The following is a 19,605-nucleotide window of genomic DNA, read 5'->3' as shown; positions in this document are numbered from 1 at the left end:
TTCATTTCAACTTGATCAGCTGAAGCTGGTTAGCAATAAAAAAAAAAAAAGGAATTCTTACATCCAATCTAGATTCTATTTGGAAAAGAGCTAATAACATGGACAATCTACTGTTAGCTTTCATGGCAAAGTAATTTTAAAATTATTTTTTATAAAAAGGGGCAGAGGAGGCTGGGCACGGTGGCTCATGCCTGTAATCCCAGTAGTTTGGGAGGCCCAGGCGGGCGGATCACGAGGTCAGGAGTTCGAGACCAGCCTGACCAATGTGGTGAAACCCTGTCTCTACTAAAAATACAAAAATTAGCTGGGCATGGTGGCACGCGCCTGTAGTCCCAGCTACTCAGGAGAGTGAGGCAGGAGAATTGCTTGAACCTGGGAAGCAGAGGTTGCAGTGAGCCGAGTTCGTGCCACTGCACTCCAGCCTAGGCAACACAGTGAGACTCCGTCTCAAAAAAAAAAAAGGGTGTGGGGGAGGGCAGTGGAATGATCCAACATAACACCATAAAACAGCACAATTTCTGAAACATACATAGGTTGAAAATGGCAGCTGAACCTCTCTTACTTCTGTGTTCTAATCGTCAGCTCTTTCGGCCTTCCAATGTCCCTGTCTTTCAGATCAAACTCTTCATTGAAGTACTCGTCAGGCGTGATGGCTGTGGGGTTGTTTGCAGTAGCACATTCCGTGGTGAGGTCCTGCTGAGCCAGAACTCAAGAGAGTCAGAAATGCCAAATGATGTTCACAAGTGAAGGCCTGTGGCACTCAGTGTCTGAGGTGGACGTATTAACCAGTTAAAGACCGGGAAGTTCTATTCACTAACTTTTTTGCATGGAACAAGAAAATCTATGAGGGTATCACCAAACTACACGGGAAGTCTAATGGATTTCTTCATTTTAAAGTATTGCTCTACTCTCCTTTACATTTTTATCTCCTGATTATAGCAAAGAAAAAAAGAAAGAAATATCTGAAAGTGCATGAGACTTGGAAGACTTGGAGTTGAAGTTCTAGCTGTTTCCCTGTCTAGCTTTGACAGTGGAAAGGTAATTTCATTTTTCTGACCCACAGGGACATCCACTGTACCAAGTTCATATAGTTACTGTGAGCATCAAGTAAGAAAATATTTGTTAAGGTGCTCTGTTGCAATATAAAGTCCTGAATCCTTTTTAAGTTCCATTTCTATAGAGGCCCCTCGTTTATAATGGATGAGGGAAAGCACCTGATTTCTATAATCACTGCCCCACCTCTAAAATCCTTATTTACTTTCAAAGAGTCACTCATCTAATTCTCTTCCAAAAGAGTATCTCAAATTCCAGCTTGGGGGTATCTTTGGCCTTTACAAAGAGTGAGCTGTTCAGGATCCAGTAAATGCCATCCCAGACACAGACAAGTTGTTTCCTTTCATCTAACTGCAATGAAAGCTCATTGCTTCAACTTACCCCTTGTGCACCAAACTGATGTTCCACAGTTCCCAGCAAAGATTCCAGCGGGTTCCTATCTGCTAAAGAGGGGGGGAAGTTTAAAGTCTAATATTATATCTCACTTGTGGCTATAAAAAAAAGATCTTCATTAAAGTTTCTGGTCCAAGCTACCTCATTAGGAAATGCAATTACAGATTGGCTGATCAACTCATTCACAATAACCATAAACTAATTTATCCTTTATAGGGTGCTTTTCATGAGGATCTCTAAACTAGATAAACAGTTGTAAGAACTAAAGCAGAATAATGGGAAGAGTCTGGATTTTGGAGTGAGCCAGACCTAGATTCCAACCCCACCTTGGCCACTTGCTACGCATGTGTTCTGGGCCTCAGTTCCCTCATCTGTCAAAGTGGAGTAATGGCAATGGTGGTGGTGGTGCTGGTGAACAATTACTACGTGCTTACCGCATACTGCAGGTGCCATTCTAAAGGCTTCCACGTCGTAACTCATCTAATTCTCTCAATAACTCTAAGGAAGGTTGGGTATCACCTGCATTTCACTGCTGAGGAACTAAGGCACAGAGCAGAAGTAATTTCACAAGGCCATAGAACTGGTGGGGCTGGGATGTGGCAACCACATGCAATGTTTTTGCTACGACTCCAAGTTCTGTCTAAATCTTTCATCACAATAGTTTGGACTAAATCACTCATTCCAATGATAAATATTCTCAAATGTCCTTATCTCCTTTTTTGGCTGAATTCAACAATTGTTCTTGATAACACATAAACAAGCCCTCACGAATAGCTTTAATTACAGCTGAGGCCAACTATGGGGAAACACCTCCAAGAATGAGTCAGACTAAGGAAATTTTCTTTCCTTTTTCTTTTTTCTGAGATGGAGTCTAGCTCTGTCACCCAGGCTGGAGTGCAGTGGGACAATCTTGGCTCACAGCAACCTCCACCTCTGGGGTTCAAGTGATTTTCCTGCCTCAGCCTCCCCAGTAGCTGAGACTACAGGAGTGCGCCACCACGCCCGGTTAATTTTTGTATTTTTAGTAGAAATAGGGTTTCACCATATTGGCCAGACTGGCCTCAAACTCCTGGGCTCAAGTGATCTGCCCACCTTGGCCTCCCAAAGTGTTGGGATTACAGGTGTGAGCCACTGTGCTCAGCCAGGAAATTTTTTTTTTTTTTTTTTTGAGATGGAGTTTCACTCTTGTTGCCCAGGCTGGAGTGCAATGGCACAATCTCGGCTCACCAAAACCTCCGCCTGCCAGGTTCAAGTGATTCTTCTGCCTCAGCCTCCTGAGTAGCTGGAATTATAGGCATGGGCCACCACACCCAGCTAATTTTATATATTTTTTAGTAGAGATGGGGTTTCTCCATGTTGGTCAGGCTGGTCTTGAACTCCCGACCCCAGGTGATTCTCCCACATTGGCCTCCCAAAGTGTTGGGATTACAAGCATGAGCCACGGTGACTGGCCAGAAATTTTTATAAAAAAGAAGTTAGGGGCCAGGCACGGTGGCTCACGCCTGTAATCTCAACACTTTGGGAGGCCGAGGTGGGTGAGGATCACCTGATGTCAGGAGTTCGAGACCAGCCTGGCCAACATGGTGAAACCCCATCTCTACAGAAAATACAAAAAATTAGCCGGACGTGGTGGCGGGTGCCTGTAATCCCAGCTACTCAGGAGGCTGAGGCAGAAGAATCACTTGAACCTGGGAGACAGAGGTTGCAGTGAGCCAAGGTCGTGCCACTGCACTCCAGCCTGGGTGACAGGGCGAGACTTTGCCTCAAAAAAAAAAAAAAAAAAAGAGAAGAAGTTAGGGTTAGGTTTAACACATCCCAATCACATTAACCCTAAACTTAACAGAGCCAACAAAGAGTTCCCTCTAGGCTTAAAAAATAACAACAAAACAAGAGGTGGAAGGGTGGTGGTGATTACCTTTATATCTCTTTTTTTCCTCCTCGGTCAGATGTTCTGTGCGTATTTTGGTGATCACATTCACATTGTTTACTGTGTAAACCTGAGAGGTGTATGCGAAAGAAAATAGTGACACAGGGAATCAAAACTCCAAAAGTAAGCACAGCAAAAGCAAGAATGCTGAAGCAAAAAAACAGAAAACAATCCAGCAAAATAAAAATGAGAAATGGTTAACTATCATTAGGATCCTTCAGAGAAAGTATATAAACTATCAACTGAAAAATGCATCAGCAGTTACCTCCCATGTTTGACAGTTTTAATACCAAGGAGTTGGCAGTGACAGGCTGCATCTTCCTGCTTGCCCTGCTGTAGCTAAATAGTCTCAAACAAATGCCCTGCAATCTAGGTTTCCACCTGGGTTTCTATTTAAACTAAGGTACCCAAACCAGGATCCTGTACTTCTGTTGGTAATTTTTTTTTTTTTTTTGAGACAGAGTCTCCCTCTGTTGCCCAGGCTGGAGTGCAGTGGCGTGATCTCCGATCACTGCAGCCTCCGCTTCCTGGGTTCAACCGATTCTCGTGCCTCAGCCTCCAGAGTAGCTGGGATTACAGGCGTGTGCTACCATGACTGGTTAATTTTTTGTATTTTTAGTAGAGACGGGGTTTCACCATGTTGGCCAGGCTGGTCTCAAAATCCTGGCCTCAAGTGATCTGCCTACTTGGGCCTCCCAAAGTGCTGGGATTACAGGCATGAGCCACCACACCCAGCCTCTGCTGGTAGTCTTGTAATACTAGTATGACTCAGACAGCCATCTGCTGGGCAGAAGAGAAAGGTAAGAACACAAGGTTCTCTATAGACTTATGAGCTTTAGAGAAAACCAGCAAGTCACTATTTAAAAGGCATTCCATGCAATGACAAAAATTATTGTAACTGCCAGAGCAAATGCTCTGTTATCAAGGATAACTGGGGAATATGGTGGTCTAGAAAATCAAACATATCAGTTAACACAGAATTCTCTCTATATGCCACGTGAGGAGCCCCAACATTCAAAGCTGCAGAAAACACACTCAGCACTAGGACAAGTGCTTCTAAACGTATCTTGCTGAGCATGACGTAAGCCTTTCTTTGCTCACTCAGAGGCCACTAGAGGACCCTGCAGCACTGGGCTCCATCACCAAAAGCCATCAATCCCTGCTGTACTGCGGGACTGAAAGGCCAGGAAACAGCTTTTCAGCTGACAAAATGCCAGATGACTGGATCAACAATCGTCTCCACTATTACAACTATGTTTTAAATGCACTGATGTCATACAAATGGGCTGTGAGCCTGCTGATTACAATTAAGCTGATTTAACAAAAAAGAGAGTCAAAAGCTACTACACAACATTTGAACACATGTGAAGTCTAATCCTTCCTCTTCCTTTTTTTTTTCTTTTAAATAATTAAGGGAATGACTAGCTTGTCATTCCTACTAGAACAACTGGTACCTGTACTCATTTCTCTACAATATTGCTTCTCTTTAGCATAGCTACAGACCTCCTCAGGGCATGCTATCCCATTTTCTGAAAGTCAGATAAGACAAAATCAAAAATCCAAGTGAGAGACACATCAGACAGTTCTCATTCCCCAGAGCATCTCCATGGCACAGATGCATGAAAAAAATGGGAACAGATTCCTCATTTGCACAGAAGCTAAATAGCTATATTAAATCTTATTTTAAGAGTTTCCTTTTACCTTTGCTTCGTAACCATTAACAACTTCTGCTTTATCTGTCCTCCAGCCCCAGAATCCGGATTTAGTTCTGATAAAAAGTGAACACCACAAATTTCTACATGTACAATATGCCATTCAGATTTATATCTGTAGCCTTTATAGTTTTTTTCCCCCCAGCTTAAGTTAGTGAAGGACACTTGGAAATCATGGTCCTATTGTACACAGAAGGCGGTTAGCAATGACAGATGGCTTATGCACCCTCCACCCTCCTCCCAGTTATTAATCAATTTGCCTCACCCCAGGCATAGAAAGCCTCCAATCTTGGCTTCTTTACAAAACTGCCGGCATTGAGGACAAAGCTGGTGACATTTATTGGACAGCAGTCCCAAAGAAGTGACTGAAGATGACCAGCATCCAAGGGCTCGCCACGAGGTGGTAACCAGGTCAGAGTATTTATGTGGGTCATCTTAACTGGGGACATGGATGTCAGTGGTGGGATCTCCACAAGTAGCCACATCTCAATCGAGGAATTCTTAGAACAATGAGGCACAGACCATCCTGCTCCTTACAAAAGAGCAGGTGGGCTAGAAACTCATCACTGTGGTGAGCTGCTTGGAGGCCATTAGGCCTGCAAAATGGCTGTGAGTCACATGTTTAGGCAGGTTTGGTGCAGCAGGGGAAAGGATGTGAAAAACAGATTTTTTTTAGCCCAGCTGTTAATTCCATCTCTGTGGAACTCCTTTTAAAGTAGCCCAGCATTCCAGTGGCAGATGCAGCATTGGTAATATGCCCAAAATCTCAGTTATTCAACTTAACATATTCCTGAAAAACAATGTATTTAGGAGCCAAAAGCAGCCAGGAGGCTCTGATTCTTTTTCAAAGCAGCTTGCCCTGGGAAATGCTCCCTCTCACAGGGGATCCCTGACCAGCCCTACCCTTTGTCTAGGACATCACATCCCAGCTCCTCTTGGCCCTGGCTAGGGCAACAGCCTGACTTCTGCTCTGACCACTGAGTGGGTTGGGACGTCATGCAGGAAGCTCAGGGAACGGCAGCAGGTTAGCCACGTTACAAAGAACATATGCGGTTATTTGCATTTTGTTTCCAAATAGTTTGCTTTTCTTCTAATGGGATTTGGTCAATGAAATTAGTCCAGATGGTATAATGAGTTTACACGTGTATTTTAGCCCATCAGAACAGGAGGGATCAGAGCTCCCATTTTCCTACTAGTTGTCTACAATTAGGACACCACAACCTGTGGATGCAAACAGAGGAATCCTAAAAGGATTATACCAAATGCTATCTCCAACTTACACTTCAGAAACAAGATAACAGTCACAGGGGCAGAAGGTAAGGAACCAGACTCAACTGATTAATAAGCCACAATCCCCTTTTATCATCAATACCAGAAAATCGAGATAGTCTTTTTCCTTCAATCCTCAGTTCCTTGTTTGCTTAAGTCACTTGATGTCTTGCCACAGGAAGTCACTGTTTTCTGGCACAGACTCTTCTGATGGATGGAAAGATGACTACGTCTGCTCCACCTCACCCTTCATGCACGCTGGGAAGACGGCGCTATGCTTTTCTCCCAAGGAACCACCAAGCTCCTCACCGGGCTACCTCTGCTCCTTCGGCAATCCTGCCTCTACTGCCCTAAGCATTTCCACTCTTTTTTTTTTCTTTTTTGAGATGGAGTCTCACACTGTCGCCCAGGCTGGAGTGCAGTGGTGCAATCTCAGCTCACTGAAAGCTCCGCCTCCTGGGTTCACGCCATTCTCCTGCCTCAGCCTTCCAAGTAGCTGGGACTACAGGCGCCCGCCACCACGTCCGGCTAATTTTTTATATTTTTAGTAGAGATGGGGTTTCACCGTGTTAGCCAGGATGGTCTCGATCTCCCGATCTCGTGATCCACCCGCCTCAGCCTCCCAAAGTGCTGGGATTACAGGTGTGAGCCAGCGCACCCAGCCCAGCATTTCCACTCTTGGAAGCAGTTTAATTATTCAACCCAATGTTCATACCCTGTTTTAAATTTTAATTTCCTAATGACTCTGTGGCCCTTGATAACTTTGCATGCAAAAGCATCCGAAGATGATAGAACACCTGGCTTCCCTCTCGTGCCATTTTCACCTCTGCCTGTCTCCACTGAGACCACCACACCAAAGGCCACTTCACAGGCACTGTGTCTTGGTGGTTGCTACACAATCTGGAGAAAGACTCTGAAGGTGGCAGGGAATATGTTGTTTGAGGTGGGCAAAGCATAATCTTTCAGAGAAGGGGAAAAATTCAAACTGCAACCAACAGTGTACATACTGCAGGCCAAAAATTCATCAGGGCAGGGTATTAATTTGCACACATAAGCTCTGAGTAACAGATTAGAAAAAAGTGGACAAAAGTGACCATCAAAAAATGAGAGAGGGGGCTGGCTGCCATAGCTCATGCCTGTAATCCCAGAACTTTGGGAGGCCAAAGTAGGCGGATCACCTGAGGCCAGGAGTTCAAGACCAGCCTGGCCAACATGGCAAAACCCCGCCTCTACAAAAATACAAAAATTAGCTGAACATGATGGAGGGTGCCTGTAATCCCAGCTCCTTGGGAGGCTAAAGTGGGAGAATTGCTTGAACCCGGTAGGCAGAGGTTGCAGTGAGCCGAGATTGTGCCATTGCACTCCTGCCTGGGTGACAGAGTGAGACTCCATCTCAAAAATAAAAAAAAAAAAAAAAGAAAGAAAAGAAACAAAGAAAAGAAAATGAGAGAAGGCCACACCTTCCAAATTCAATCAAATGAATACTCACACCTCTGATCAGAAGTAAATTCACCCACTTTTTATACCAACAAACCTCACATTCAAGAGCAGCTATATTCTTTTCGTAGCTGGTATCAATCCTAAGGAGTGGCTCAATTCTTGCTCAGTGCACGACAAGCACACATTTAATTCTGAGCACCATTAAAACAAAGCAGCTGTCTTCCAAAAATTCTCTCTCAGCTACACACTGTCAGTTGCAAAAGTGTTAGCTTGAGCACTCTGAAAACCCTGTGGGCACAAAAATACAAAATGTGCCTTAGTCCTCGGTACAAATGGAATATGCTATCATTTCCCATTTATACTCAGTGGGGTAACAGCCAGGAATCATCACACTTTCTTCATAAATCGCACTTCAACAAACAATGACTCTGGCAACTCTACTGTTGAACAATATGGGGAACAATGTCTCTTCTCAAGACATCTTAAGAGTCATAGACTTTGGAGACTTCATCTCCAGATTCACTCCATTATTTCTTTCAGCTAAGGAAAAAGAAAACTGGAGAGATGAGGCCACTTGCCCAAAGTCACACAGTTATTTAGGAGCCCTGCTGATGGCACTCAGTTCCTCCCCCTCTCATCCCTACGGATGAACAGTGGCAGAAAAGGCTGCCTCCTCTGCCTTCTGGGGTTACGAATAGAGCCCTAAGCTGCAGGGGCCCTCCCTGTCTGCAGAGGGATATGCAGAAGCCTGGAAATGTCTTTCCAAGACCCTCCCAGGGAAAGCCAGTCAGTCCCTAAATTTTGCTGTCTCTGAAAGACCATGAATGTCAACTGGCCAGGCCTGTGCAAGGAGGCTGGCAGAAGAGGACTGACCCTGCCTCCAGGGATGCCACCCTCCTGCCCTAGCAGCAGCCCTGGACACACTGGTTTCTTCTTCTATTACAAACAGATGTCCTAATTCCACAGCTCAATCTAAATTAGAAGAAAAGGATACTTAACAAGTTTTATGCTTGACTAAACACATTTATTAACCAATTTTATACTAGAAAGAAAAGAAAAATATAATGAGAGGACAGTTGTTATATTCATCAAGAGAAAAGAAGGCCTAAGTCCAGGATAATAGTGTCCATTTTGTCAGGGTAAGCTACTTAGGCTTGCAGAGAGCTGGATGTGGCATCCTAGGCAAATACTATCAGAATAATAGTGTCCATTTTCTCAGGCTAAGCTACTTTGGCTTGCAGAAAGCTGGATGTGACATCCTAGGCAAATACTATCAGTGCTCTTAGGACTCCCTCGGGTCAGTATGTTCTCCACTGTAGAAACAAGTGAACAGCTTTGACAGCCTCTACTCAAAGGCCCCCCCAAGCCCTCCATGTGGCCCAGAGGCACATGACCAGTGATGGTGTTCTCATCTGGATTAACCAAGGCACAGACCTCTCTGGAGAATTCTTTATGTGTCTGGAACAGAACTGAATCCCCTCCAGATTCTTGCTCTAAACTATTAAACCTCACAGGTGGGTTAAACAAACAAACAAACATTTAACTATATAGTAAGTGTGAATCTGACTGACCAATATCAGTACAACTGAACTCAGTACTGGGTCAATTCTAACCTCCAGAAACTCCACGCTTTGTGGTCTGGGACTGAGTATTGTGGGTCCATAAACACCAAGACAAAAACAGGATTCAAGTAAAATCCACTAGAAAGGGTACATTAAAGAAAAGGAAGACATTTCTTCATACTCTTCATGTTGGTTAAGTCTTCTAAGACTTAACTATAAAAATGATGGATGGTGTCGAGTGTCAGCTACAATTTCAATTGCTTAGAGATCAATCTTAAAACCTACTCGTGTTTATTATGTCATATTAGAAAAAACCCAATCCATCCATAATTTCCAATTAATACATACATGTCACTCAAGATGGCAGCATGGGGATTAGACATTAAAATTTAGAGTCTAAATTTGTACCTTTCAAAAGCAATATTTTTAGTATCAAGGCTGGTGTTAATGACAGGGCTTGTGAGCCGCCGCTCAACTTCCCTGCTTTTTGGCTTCATCAAGTCCAGAGTGAGGCGCTCCATTTCTTGGGAAAGGTCGAAGCGTTCGGTGGTGACCACTTTGTCATCATGGTTGACTTCCATCAACTCCGCCCAGTTGTCTATTAATGGAAACAAAAGCATAACTAAGTGCAAAGTAGGGAAGATGCAAAAACAAGGAAGCTTCATATGTTAAAACGTATCATCTTTCATGTGTGTCCTCCCAGGTGCTATCTGATAAAACCTACAGTGTACTGATTATCGACTACCTATTTGCACAGGGATTATCTGACCAGCTTTCCACAATACATAGGAAGCTCTGAGCCATCTTCCCCAAAGATGCGGAATTTTTTTAATAATTTGCATTCTTATTAGCAATATATTCCATCAATGTCCTTTATAAAATATATTATTACAGAATTCACAGAAATTATGCATGCACAACATTAGGTGAGCAATGCCATTTCTCATGCCTGATTATGGAGGGTCATACAGAGATACACACAGAAGGCCTGTGCACAAAGGCTCAGGAAAGTGAAGCAGACACATCACAAGGGTAACTGCTGGGTGGTAAAGGACACATGAAGGAGAACTAGCCAGACAAGAACGAAGACAGGGATGGAGAGCTGAATAATTAATAAGAATAACCAAAAAAACATGCCCTAGGAAGGATCAGACAGAAAAGGCACATGAATGTGAAAGCATTTTAATGGTTAAAAATCACCCTGTAATTTCGCTTGAGCAGTGATTACTACAAGAGAAGTCACTCACCTTCTCCCTTAAATATGAAACTACGCCTCCCTCTTATCCAGCTCATGTTTTCAAATCCCAGCAATGTGATATCGACGCGCAGTTTGGCACCACTTTTCCAGATGCGACAGACATCATTCGGGCATATTCTAGAAACCAAGGGCACTGGAGGAGAGAAGTGTACTACTGAGAAAAACTCAAGGGCCAAGCAGAATACCTAGGCCAGGAAATCAGGATTCTGATTTAATAAAAGGAGGGGAGTGGCAAGATGGTGACCATCAAACAATGGACTTCTTGGCTCTCATATTTACCATACAGGAAATCACTCTTGAAAAATAAAAATGAACCTTCCGTTCCATTCATCGGAAAAAAAATCTAAATAAATTTCCCAAGAGTATTCTTGATCCCGAAATGAGCCCCAATTTATAGTGGGGTCTGTCCCCACTATATAAGGTCTGTCCATCTGGCCTTCCTCACTCACATATGCAACTCTTGCCATATGGCTGTGGCCTACCATATTGTCATATCCACCATTCAGAGTATCAAATGTCTAAAGTATGCCACTTTTTTTTTCTTTTGAGACGGAGTCTCGCTCTGTCGCCCAGGCTGGAATGCAGTGGCGCAATCTTGGCTCACTGCAACCTCTGCCTCCCAGGTTCAAGCAATTCTCCCGCCTTAGCTTCCCGAGTAGCTGGGATTAGAAGCACCCACCATCATGCCCGACTAATTTTTGTATTTTTGTAGAGACGGGGTTTCACCATGTTGGCCAGGTTGGTCTTCAACTCCTGGCCTCAGGTGATCTTCCCACCTCAGCCTCCAAAAGTGCTGGGATTACAGGCGTGAGCCACCGCATCCGGCCTAAGTATGCCACTTTTTAACAAAACTTGAAATAAGAGTGACTATGTGCATTAGAAAAAAATTTCATTTCTCAAAACAATCTGAAGTTCTATTCTTTTACTTACTTTTATATCATTTAAACATTTCATACAAATATGACTTCTTGCCTGAAAGGGAAATCTGGAAATGGAAACAGCTGAAACCCTGTAAGTTAGGCGTTACCGTTAATTTATCTACAAGAAATAAAAGTAGAACATCTATGGAAATATACTGTCAGTCAACTGCCTATGTAATACTTGAGAGAAATATATCCATTTTGTTAAAAAAAATAAGCTATTCCAATATTCACCTCATCTTGTTTAGAATAACAAGTAAAAGAATCAAGCTAAACCACATAAGGAAATTAGTAAATTATGGTAAATCTACTAATTAAAATTCTAGCAATTTAAAGTGACATTTTGGGCTGGGTGCAGTGGCTCATGCCTGTAATCCCAGCACTTTGGGGGGCTGGGGCAGATGGATCAGCTGAGGACAGGAGTTCGAGACCAGCCTGGCCAACATAATGAAACCCCATCTCTACTAAAAATACAAAAATTAGGCTGGGCATGGTGGCTCATGCCTGTAATCCCAGCACTTTGGGGGGCTGGGGTGGGTGGATCACCTGAGGTCAGGAGTTTGAGACCAGCCTGGCTAACATGGTGAAACCCCACTCTCTACTAAAAACACAAAAATTAGCTGGGCACAGTGGCACGCACCTGTAATCCCAGCTACTCAGGAGGCTGAAGCATGAGAATCACTTGAATATGGGAGACGAGGATTATGGTGAGCCAAGTTCGTGCCACTGCACTCCAGCCTGGGCAACAGAGTGAGCCTCTGTCTCAAAAAAATAAAAATAAAAATAAAATAAAAAATAAAAATAAAGTGACATTTTAAAACTAATAATATAGATGTCAGCTATAAATGACAAAATGACAAAAGGAGGAAATGAAACTGTCTATATACTACCTTCATGAATGCCTGGGAGGAGAAGTCCTATGCATGGCGGGGAAGACTGGATGAAAAACACCCAAAGCATTAACAGTTGTGTTTAAATGGGACTATAGGTGATTATTTTTCCTTATTCTTCACTATGTATTTCCTTGATTAAAAAAAAATACATGTAACTTTTACAAAGGAAAAATAAACCTATATGCGGGCTAAGTAAATTTAGAAAGAGAAATAAATAACAAGCCCACAGCCACTCACCCCAGCTGGTGAATTCCCATTTCATCTGCACATAGAAATCCGGAGCCTGAAGGGCAGACAAAGGTTTAAAACAGATTACCCTTAGCACTATCAACACAACATAAGCAGGGGTTCACAGGGTTCTTAAAAACCCTGGGTTAAAAAAAAAACAAAGAAAAGAAAAAAATAAGAAGAAACAAAAATGTAAGCCCCTAGCCGGGTGAGGTGGCTCATGCCAGTAATCCCAGCACTTTGGGAGGCTGAGGCGGGTGATCACTTACGCTCAGGAGTTTGAGACCAGCCTGGGCAACGTGGCGAAACCCTGTCTCCACAAAAAATACAAAAAGTAGCTGGCTATGGTGGCTCGCTCTAGTCCCAGCTACTCAGGAGGCTGAGGTGGGAGGATTCCTTGAGGCCAGGAGGTGGAGGCTGCAGAGAGCCAAGATTGCACCACTGCACTCCAGCCTGGGCGACAGAGCGAGATACTGTATCAAAAAAAAAAAAAAAAAAAAAACAAGTGTAAGCCCATTACTTATTTTATTAAATATTAGAGTGTTATTTTACCTTGATATAAAATATGTCTAGATGTTAAGAAAGTGAACAGATGGCCAGGCACAGTGGCTCACTCATGCCTGTAATCCCAGCATTTTGGGAGGTTGAGGTGGGTGGATCAGTTAAGGTCAGGAGTTTGAGACCAGCCTGGCCAATACGGTGAAACCCCATCTCCACTATAAATACAAAAATTAGCTGGGCATGGTGGCACACACCTATAATCCCAGCTACTGGGGAGGCTGAGGCAGAAGAATCGCTTGAACCTGGGAGGCAGAGGTTGCCGTGAGCCGAGACAGCACTATTCCAGCCTGGGCAACAGAGTGAGACCCCATCTCAAAAAATCAAGAAAGAAAGTGAACAGAAAGCAAGAGGATAATAGGATTGGAGGGGGATAAAAGTCAAACCTGATTCAGGGTTCCAGTCAGGTTCCTAACAGTAAGAGAAAGATGAGCCTGGGAAGATGGGCTTAAGCACTGCCAAGCAATGTGGGTAACCATCTATTCTAGGCAAAGGGCAGGGAATGTCAATTCCATCCATTCAACGAGGAACTTGACTGTAAAAGGCTTTGTGTGCTGGCAAGTGCTTCCTATTTATTGAACTACTCTGTGAAACTGAAAGAGGTTGCTAGACTTCACTTCCTCAGGAAGTTGATTTTCCCTCCAGTTAACATTTTTCTCCACTTTCCTCTGAAACATGTAGAATTTGGCTTTCTGAAGTTTTAAACCACCAGAGCAGCCCTGTTTAGGATTATTTTCTTACCTACCATTCCTATACGTTCCTAAGATTCAGAAATCTAAAAAGTTACCCTTCAAGAAGAGAAATGCAGCCGGGTGTGGTGGCTCACACCTGTAATCCCAGCACTTTGGGAGGCCAAGGCGGGTGGATCACGAGGTCAGGAGATCAAGACCACAGTGAAACCCCATCTTTACTAAAAATACAAAAAAAAAATTAGCCGGGCGCAGTGGCGGGCGCCTGTAGTCCCAGCTACTCGGGAGGCTGAGGCAGGATAATGGTGTGAACCCGGGAGGCGGAGCTTGCAGTGAGCCAAGATCACGCCACTGCACTCCAGCCTGGGCCACAGAGCAAGACTCCGTCTCAAAAAAAAAAAAAAGAACAGAAATGCTAGAAATTCCAGGTGTTCTTCCTGTTCCTACACACTTGCAAGGCTTTGCCATGATTTTTACCAAAGCACAGGGCAGGAGGGCCAAGAATCTACCCTGGAGTAAAATCTGCCAGCATTCCAATGATGAGCAAAGACAATCTCCAAGAGACAGGTGGTAAGAAAGGCTGGTGTATGTTATAAGGAGATATTGTCCAAAGACAAGACATCAATGACAGCTTCTGGAGCCACTAAGTATGCAGGTCATTTATGGGCTCTCTATAACTTGAAGCAAAGAATACAATTCAGTGCAGTCCATCGCAATGGACCAATATGAGTAAAAAAATTAAAATCCTTGACACTAATTATTAATATTATTATTATTATTTTTGAGATGGAGTCTTGCCCTGTCACCCAGGCTGGAGTGCAGTGGTGCAATCTCGGCTCACTGCAAGCTCCACCTCCCAGGTTCACGCCATTCTCCTGCCTCAGCCTCCTGAGTAGCTGGGACTACAGGCGCCTGCCACCACACCCGGCTAATTTTTTGTATTTTTAGTAGAGATGGGGTTTCACCGTGTTAGCCAGGATGGTCTCGGTCTCCTGACCTCGTGATCCACCCGCCTCAGCCTCCCAAAGTGCTGGGATTACAGGCGTGAGCCACTGCGCCCAACCGACACTAAATTTTTTAAGTGAAGGGTGACCTCATGTTAAAAAAGTAATTTTCTACTTTGCCAAGTGGGCAGATGATGTTTTTAGTTCCTCTTGCAGTTAAGTTAGGAAGAAAACAAGAAATCCACGTGATCTTTGCACACTCAAAAATGTACACCTATTTTTAAAACAATGCACACAAATATTTCATATTTTATGGGAGATTTCACTGTAGTATATACAGGAAATGAATACCTTGGGCATGACTTAGCTTAGAAATTTTTTTTAGGCCGGGTGCAGTGGCTCATGCTTGTAATCCCTGCACTTTGGGAGGCTGAGGCAGGCGGATCACCTGAGGTCAGGAGTTCGAAACCAGCCTGGCCAACATGATGAAACCCCGTCTCCACTAAAAATACAAAAAATTAGCTGGCCGTGGTGGCATCCACCTGTAATCCCAGCTACTCAGGAGGCTGAGGCAGGAGAATCGCTTGAACCTGGGAGGCGGAAGTTGCAGTGAGCTATCACGCCATTGCACTCCAGCCTGGGCAATAAGAGTGAAACTCCGTCTCAAAAAAAAAAGAAATTCTTTTTAAAGATGGCTCAAAAAATGACCAATGATTGTGACCAATGATTGTCTTTTTTTTTTTTTTTTTTTTTTTTAAACAGAGTCTCGCTCTGTCACCAGGCTGGAGTGTAGTGGCATGATCTCGGCTCACTGCAAGCTCCGCCTCCCGGGTTCAAGCAATTCTTCTGTCTCAGCCTCCCGAGCAGCTGGGACTACAGGCGCATGCCACCACACTCAGCTAATTTTTGTATTTTTAGTAGAGACGGTGTTTCACCATATTGGCCAAGCTGGTCTCTAACTCCTGACCTTGTGATCCGCCTGCCTTGGCCTCCCAAAATGCTGGGATTATAGGCGTGAGCCACCACGCCCGGCTGATTGTCTTATTTATAATAAAGTTGTTCCTTTTCTCAATAGAGCTATTAATTTTTCTCTATAAATGAATTCGGGCAATGGACTAAAGGTCTCGAAATACTAATAGCTGAAGTGACAAGCCTGGCAAGGAGAAGTTACACACGGACCTCTGAGCCTTAACAGAATCTGAAAATCCCTGCATAGTAAGTGATGCCTATCACAACTTCCTTAAGATTATTGATGCTCAGGAGGCTACTTTCAAGAAAACAGGCACCTAAACAAATTAACTGTTTGATGTCCATTTTCCTTAAGTTCTAATTTTTACTTTATTATCATTTATTATTATATTATTATATTTATTATTATTTTAGGTCTTGCTCTGTCACCCAGACTGGAGTGCAGGGGTGCGATCATGGCTCACTGCAGCCTCAACCTTCTGGGTTCAAGCGATCATCCTACTTCAGCCTCCCAAGTAGCTCAGACTACAGGTATGCACTACCATGCCCTGCTAATTTTTTTTTTAGAGACAGAGTCTTGCTTTGTTTGTTGCCCAGGCCAGTCTCAAACTCCTGGGCTTCAGCAAATCCTCCTGCCTTAGCCTCTCAAAGTGGTGGGAATATAGGCATGAGCCACCATGCCTGGCTAAATTATAATTTTTAAATAGCACTTAAAAGGGTAAGCCCAGTGACTTAGAAGTGTAATTTGTGAAAGACCTCACACTTCCACAAATTAGAAGGGCAAGGAATAATGTGATTGGTATTCAGTATTTCATATTCGCGAATCAGAAAACTCTTTAGGAAGGCACACAAGGATGTCAAACTATGTCTCCAGTAATTGTATCAGCATTTAGCTCAGATTATGGCCTGGCCACATTTTCATGGATACCTCGAGAATTTTTTGGAGCAGCTCAGGAACTCCCTCAAGGGCCATGGACGTGTTGTGGTAGTCTCGATGTTGGAGAACTGTGTACACCATCTCAGGATCGCCAGTGCTCACAGCCTCATGTAAAACTGGAAAACAAAAGGATGAAATTTAATTCTCATACTTTCTGACAAATTCCAAAACCAGGCTGAAAAAGTATCTAGATCAAAGACCAGTATTTTCTTCAGAAGAAAAGGGCTGCAGTCCAAACTTACCACGATGATCATGACTTCTGATTGCTAGCTCTTCATTGAGTAAAAAACATAGAGTACCCTTAGCACCTCTCCCGACCCCTATTCTTACCACTGGTTCCGAAATCCTGACAATGTGTTTAGACAGTTGGCATTAACTATACGATCACACAACATGTAACTGTGGTTATATGTAGACCTGGCAGGCAGGGCTTGGCCTACAGTATCCCTGCTCAGTCAACATAAAATTGCTCTGACCAATGGTAGAAGAGCTTAAAAACAAGTGAAATGCCAGGATTTCCCAGGAAGAGGCTACTTTTAGCCACAATTTATTTTTGATTTTTGCCTATTTTGATGGATTCAATGGAGGTAACCATATTCCTCAGGGGAAAACTGGCCTCCACATTCATGTATGGTGGAAGAAGTTTGCACTGAAAGCTGTTTCTGGATGAGGAGTCATTCTCTACTGAGGGTTTCTGGCCTGGGACGCAACCTGCATCATCCTGGGCTCCCATTTCCTTGTCCCCATCCCTCATCCCAAGAGAGAAACCTTAAGATAAAGATAACTCCAAGGAAAAGTATGATTGAGACCGGCCATTATTCAGAAAGAGAAACCAAAATGAATGACCTTTTTTTGAGACAAGGTCTCGCTCTATTGCCCAGGGTGGAGTGCAGTGACGCAATCACAGTTCACTGCAGTGTCAACCTCCCCGGGCTCAGGTGATCCTACCCCCTCAGCCTCCTGAGTAGCTGGGACTACAGACATGCACCACCACATCTGGCTAATTTTCGTATTTTTTTGTAGAGACAGGGTTTCACCATGTTGCTCAGGTGGACTTTAAATTATTGTAAAAGTATACTTACCTGTCCATCCCTGGCGATTTTCTTTTGTCACATCTGCTTTATGTCGGAGTAAGACTCGAGCAGATTCCAAATGTCCCAAGGAAACAGCAAGATGCAATAATGTTCGACCTCGTGGGTCCACAGCCTCCACATTCTGTGAAAGAAACACTGGCATTTATATAATCGGATGTATTACATTAAGATAGGGAAATGTGTATGTGTGACAGATATTTCAAGTACAAAAAATAGAAAACATATTTATGCATTAATTAGAGCAACACATGTAAGAAGGTATGTTTGCATTTGGGCACAGTTAAAATATGAATTTGGGGATTATATATGAAGATGATAGTTACTGAATTCCTTTTTCTATAAAGTTAACTGCCTAATAAATAAATGTTGGCAATAGGCCCCAGATCATCCAACACAACGTTAAGCTCTCAACAGCACTCAAATTAAGTCTAAATAAGGCCACGAGCTTTCATGAAATGCAATCGCCGGACAACACTGAACATGGGAGATTTCTCAAGCACGTATCAGCATTCAAGTCTAGAACAGTAACTACAGGACCTTAATCAAAACTGAAAGCATAGAAGATAATTTGGGTCAGAATAAAATTACATTCTCTAGCTGGATTCCCACCAAAACACCACTCTCATTATTGTGTATTGAGTTCCACGTGCCCTGAAGTAGCACAGAAACTCCAGCAGCATCTGTGGATCCTTCAGACCACAAACATGATCTGCCAGGCACGTATGTGGATCTACTCACAGAGAAACAGGCAAGTGCACATGCGTCACTTCCGTCCATCCCATCGAGGGTTTTCTTCCCCATGCTAGATATGCACACCTGGCTTTACCTCTTCATTCCTATTCTCCCACTCTCGCCCCCCTTTTGGCACCTGCACCGCGTCTCCAGAGCCACGCAGCAATTTCTCTAGTGTGAGCTGAGTCTCAATGCCTGTGCACTGCCTGCAAAATGTGACTCTGAAAGTTCTTCCAAGGATACAACAAACTGCCATGGACTTTTGGAAGGCACAACTTTTTTTTTTTTTTTTTTTTAAACAAGGTCTCACTCTGTCACCCAGGCTGCTGTGCAGTGGCATGATCACAGCTTACTGCAGCCTTGACCTCTTGGGCTCAAGCGATCCTCCCATATCAGCCTCCCTGGTAGCTGGGATTAAAGGCATGAGCCACCATGCCCAGCCTTTAAAAACTTTTTAAACGCCATAATACATCTTAGAAAATGTGCTTTATTTTGATTTGAGATGCTAGCTGTTATTCAGGTACTACCCCTGCAGTCTCTGAAGATACGCAGAAAGTGCCACTTAGGAAAGTGAAGCAGGATCATGGGTAAACCACCACAATCCAATAGCAGTCAAACTTCCCTGTTTTGCGAAAACTATGTCATGGCTATTATACAGTGAAGATAACTCTTATTGAGGAATAAGGGATATAGTTGAAGACATCTGCTAGCTGAACCTAAGTCCTCCTGGACTAATCCCAGGCCTCAGTGTTCCCCCAGTGCTAAAATACCTCCCTGTCTCCTGGAGCCCGGTCCACACACCTCCCATGATTCCCTGACTCTTCCCAAGGTTATGACTTGTCCATCCCACCAAAGAGATGGAGAATTCCAAAGGGTAGGATCCAAGTCATATTAATATCTTCTAGATTCTCTTACCCTAGTCTCTAACTTGCATTAAATATTTTCTTAAAAGTAACAAGACGATGAACTTATGAACTATGAATTCAATTGAAGTTTAGCAGGAAAGAAATAATTAGCGAACTCATTA

At 43.5% G+C, this 19,605-nt stretch overlaps 1 protein-coding gene across 7 annotated transcripts in view; it reads right to left on the bottom strand.

Annotated features, from left to right (window-relative positions):
• ANKRD13A (ankyrin repeat domain 13A) overlaps positions 1-19,605 on the bottom strand; it is a 41,814-nt gene that overhangs the window by 11,006 nt on the left and 11,203 nt on the right. For 3 of the 7 annotated variants that reach the window (XR_008650003.2, XM_055236375.2, XM_055236372.2), the window contains exons 2-10: positions 17,835-17,967; positions 16,744-16,868; positions 12,665-12,710; positions 10,604-10,747; positions 9,765-9,954; positions 5,075-5,141; positions 3,362-3,443; positions 1,435-1,496; positions 563-696 (exon numbers count right to left, since the gene is read on the bottom strand). Coding sequence is in view for 6 of the 7 variants with exons in the window: in XM_055236372.2 (XP_055092347.1) it covers positions 563-696; positions 1,435-1,496; positions 3,362-3,443; positions 5,075-5,141; positions 9,765-9,954; positions 10,604-10,747; positions 12,665-12,710; positions 16,744-16,868; positions 17,835-17,967 (983 nt within the window). In the remaining variant the exon portion in view is untranslated. The remainder of the gene's footprint in view (positions 1-562; positions 697-1,434; positions 1,497-3,361; positions 3,444-5,074; positions 5,142-9,764; positions 9,955-10,603; positions 10,748-12,664; positions 12,711-16,743; positions 16,869-17,834; positions 17,968-19,605) is intronic. The other 4 variants (XM_063614469.1, XM_063614470.1, XM_055236374.2 and 1 more) reach the window with 3 other exon arrangements.

This window comes from Symphalangus syndactylus, chromosome 13 (genome assembly GCF_028878055.3).
Source record: "Symphalangus syndactylus isolate Jambi chromosome 13, NHGRI_mSymSyn1-v2.1_pri, whole genome shotgun sequence".
Lineage (NCBI taxonomy): Eukaryota > Metazoa > Chordata > Mammalia > Primates > Hylobatidae > Symphalangus > Symphalangus syndactylus.
Note: the sequence above shows the minus strand (reverse complement) of the source record. Positions and strands in the feature narration are given on the sequence as shown.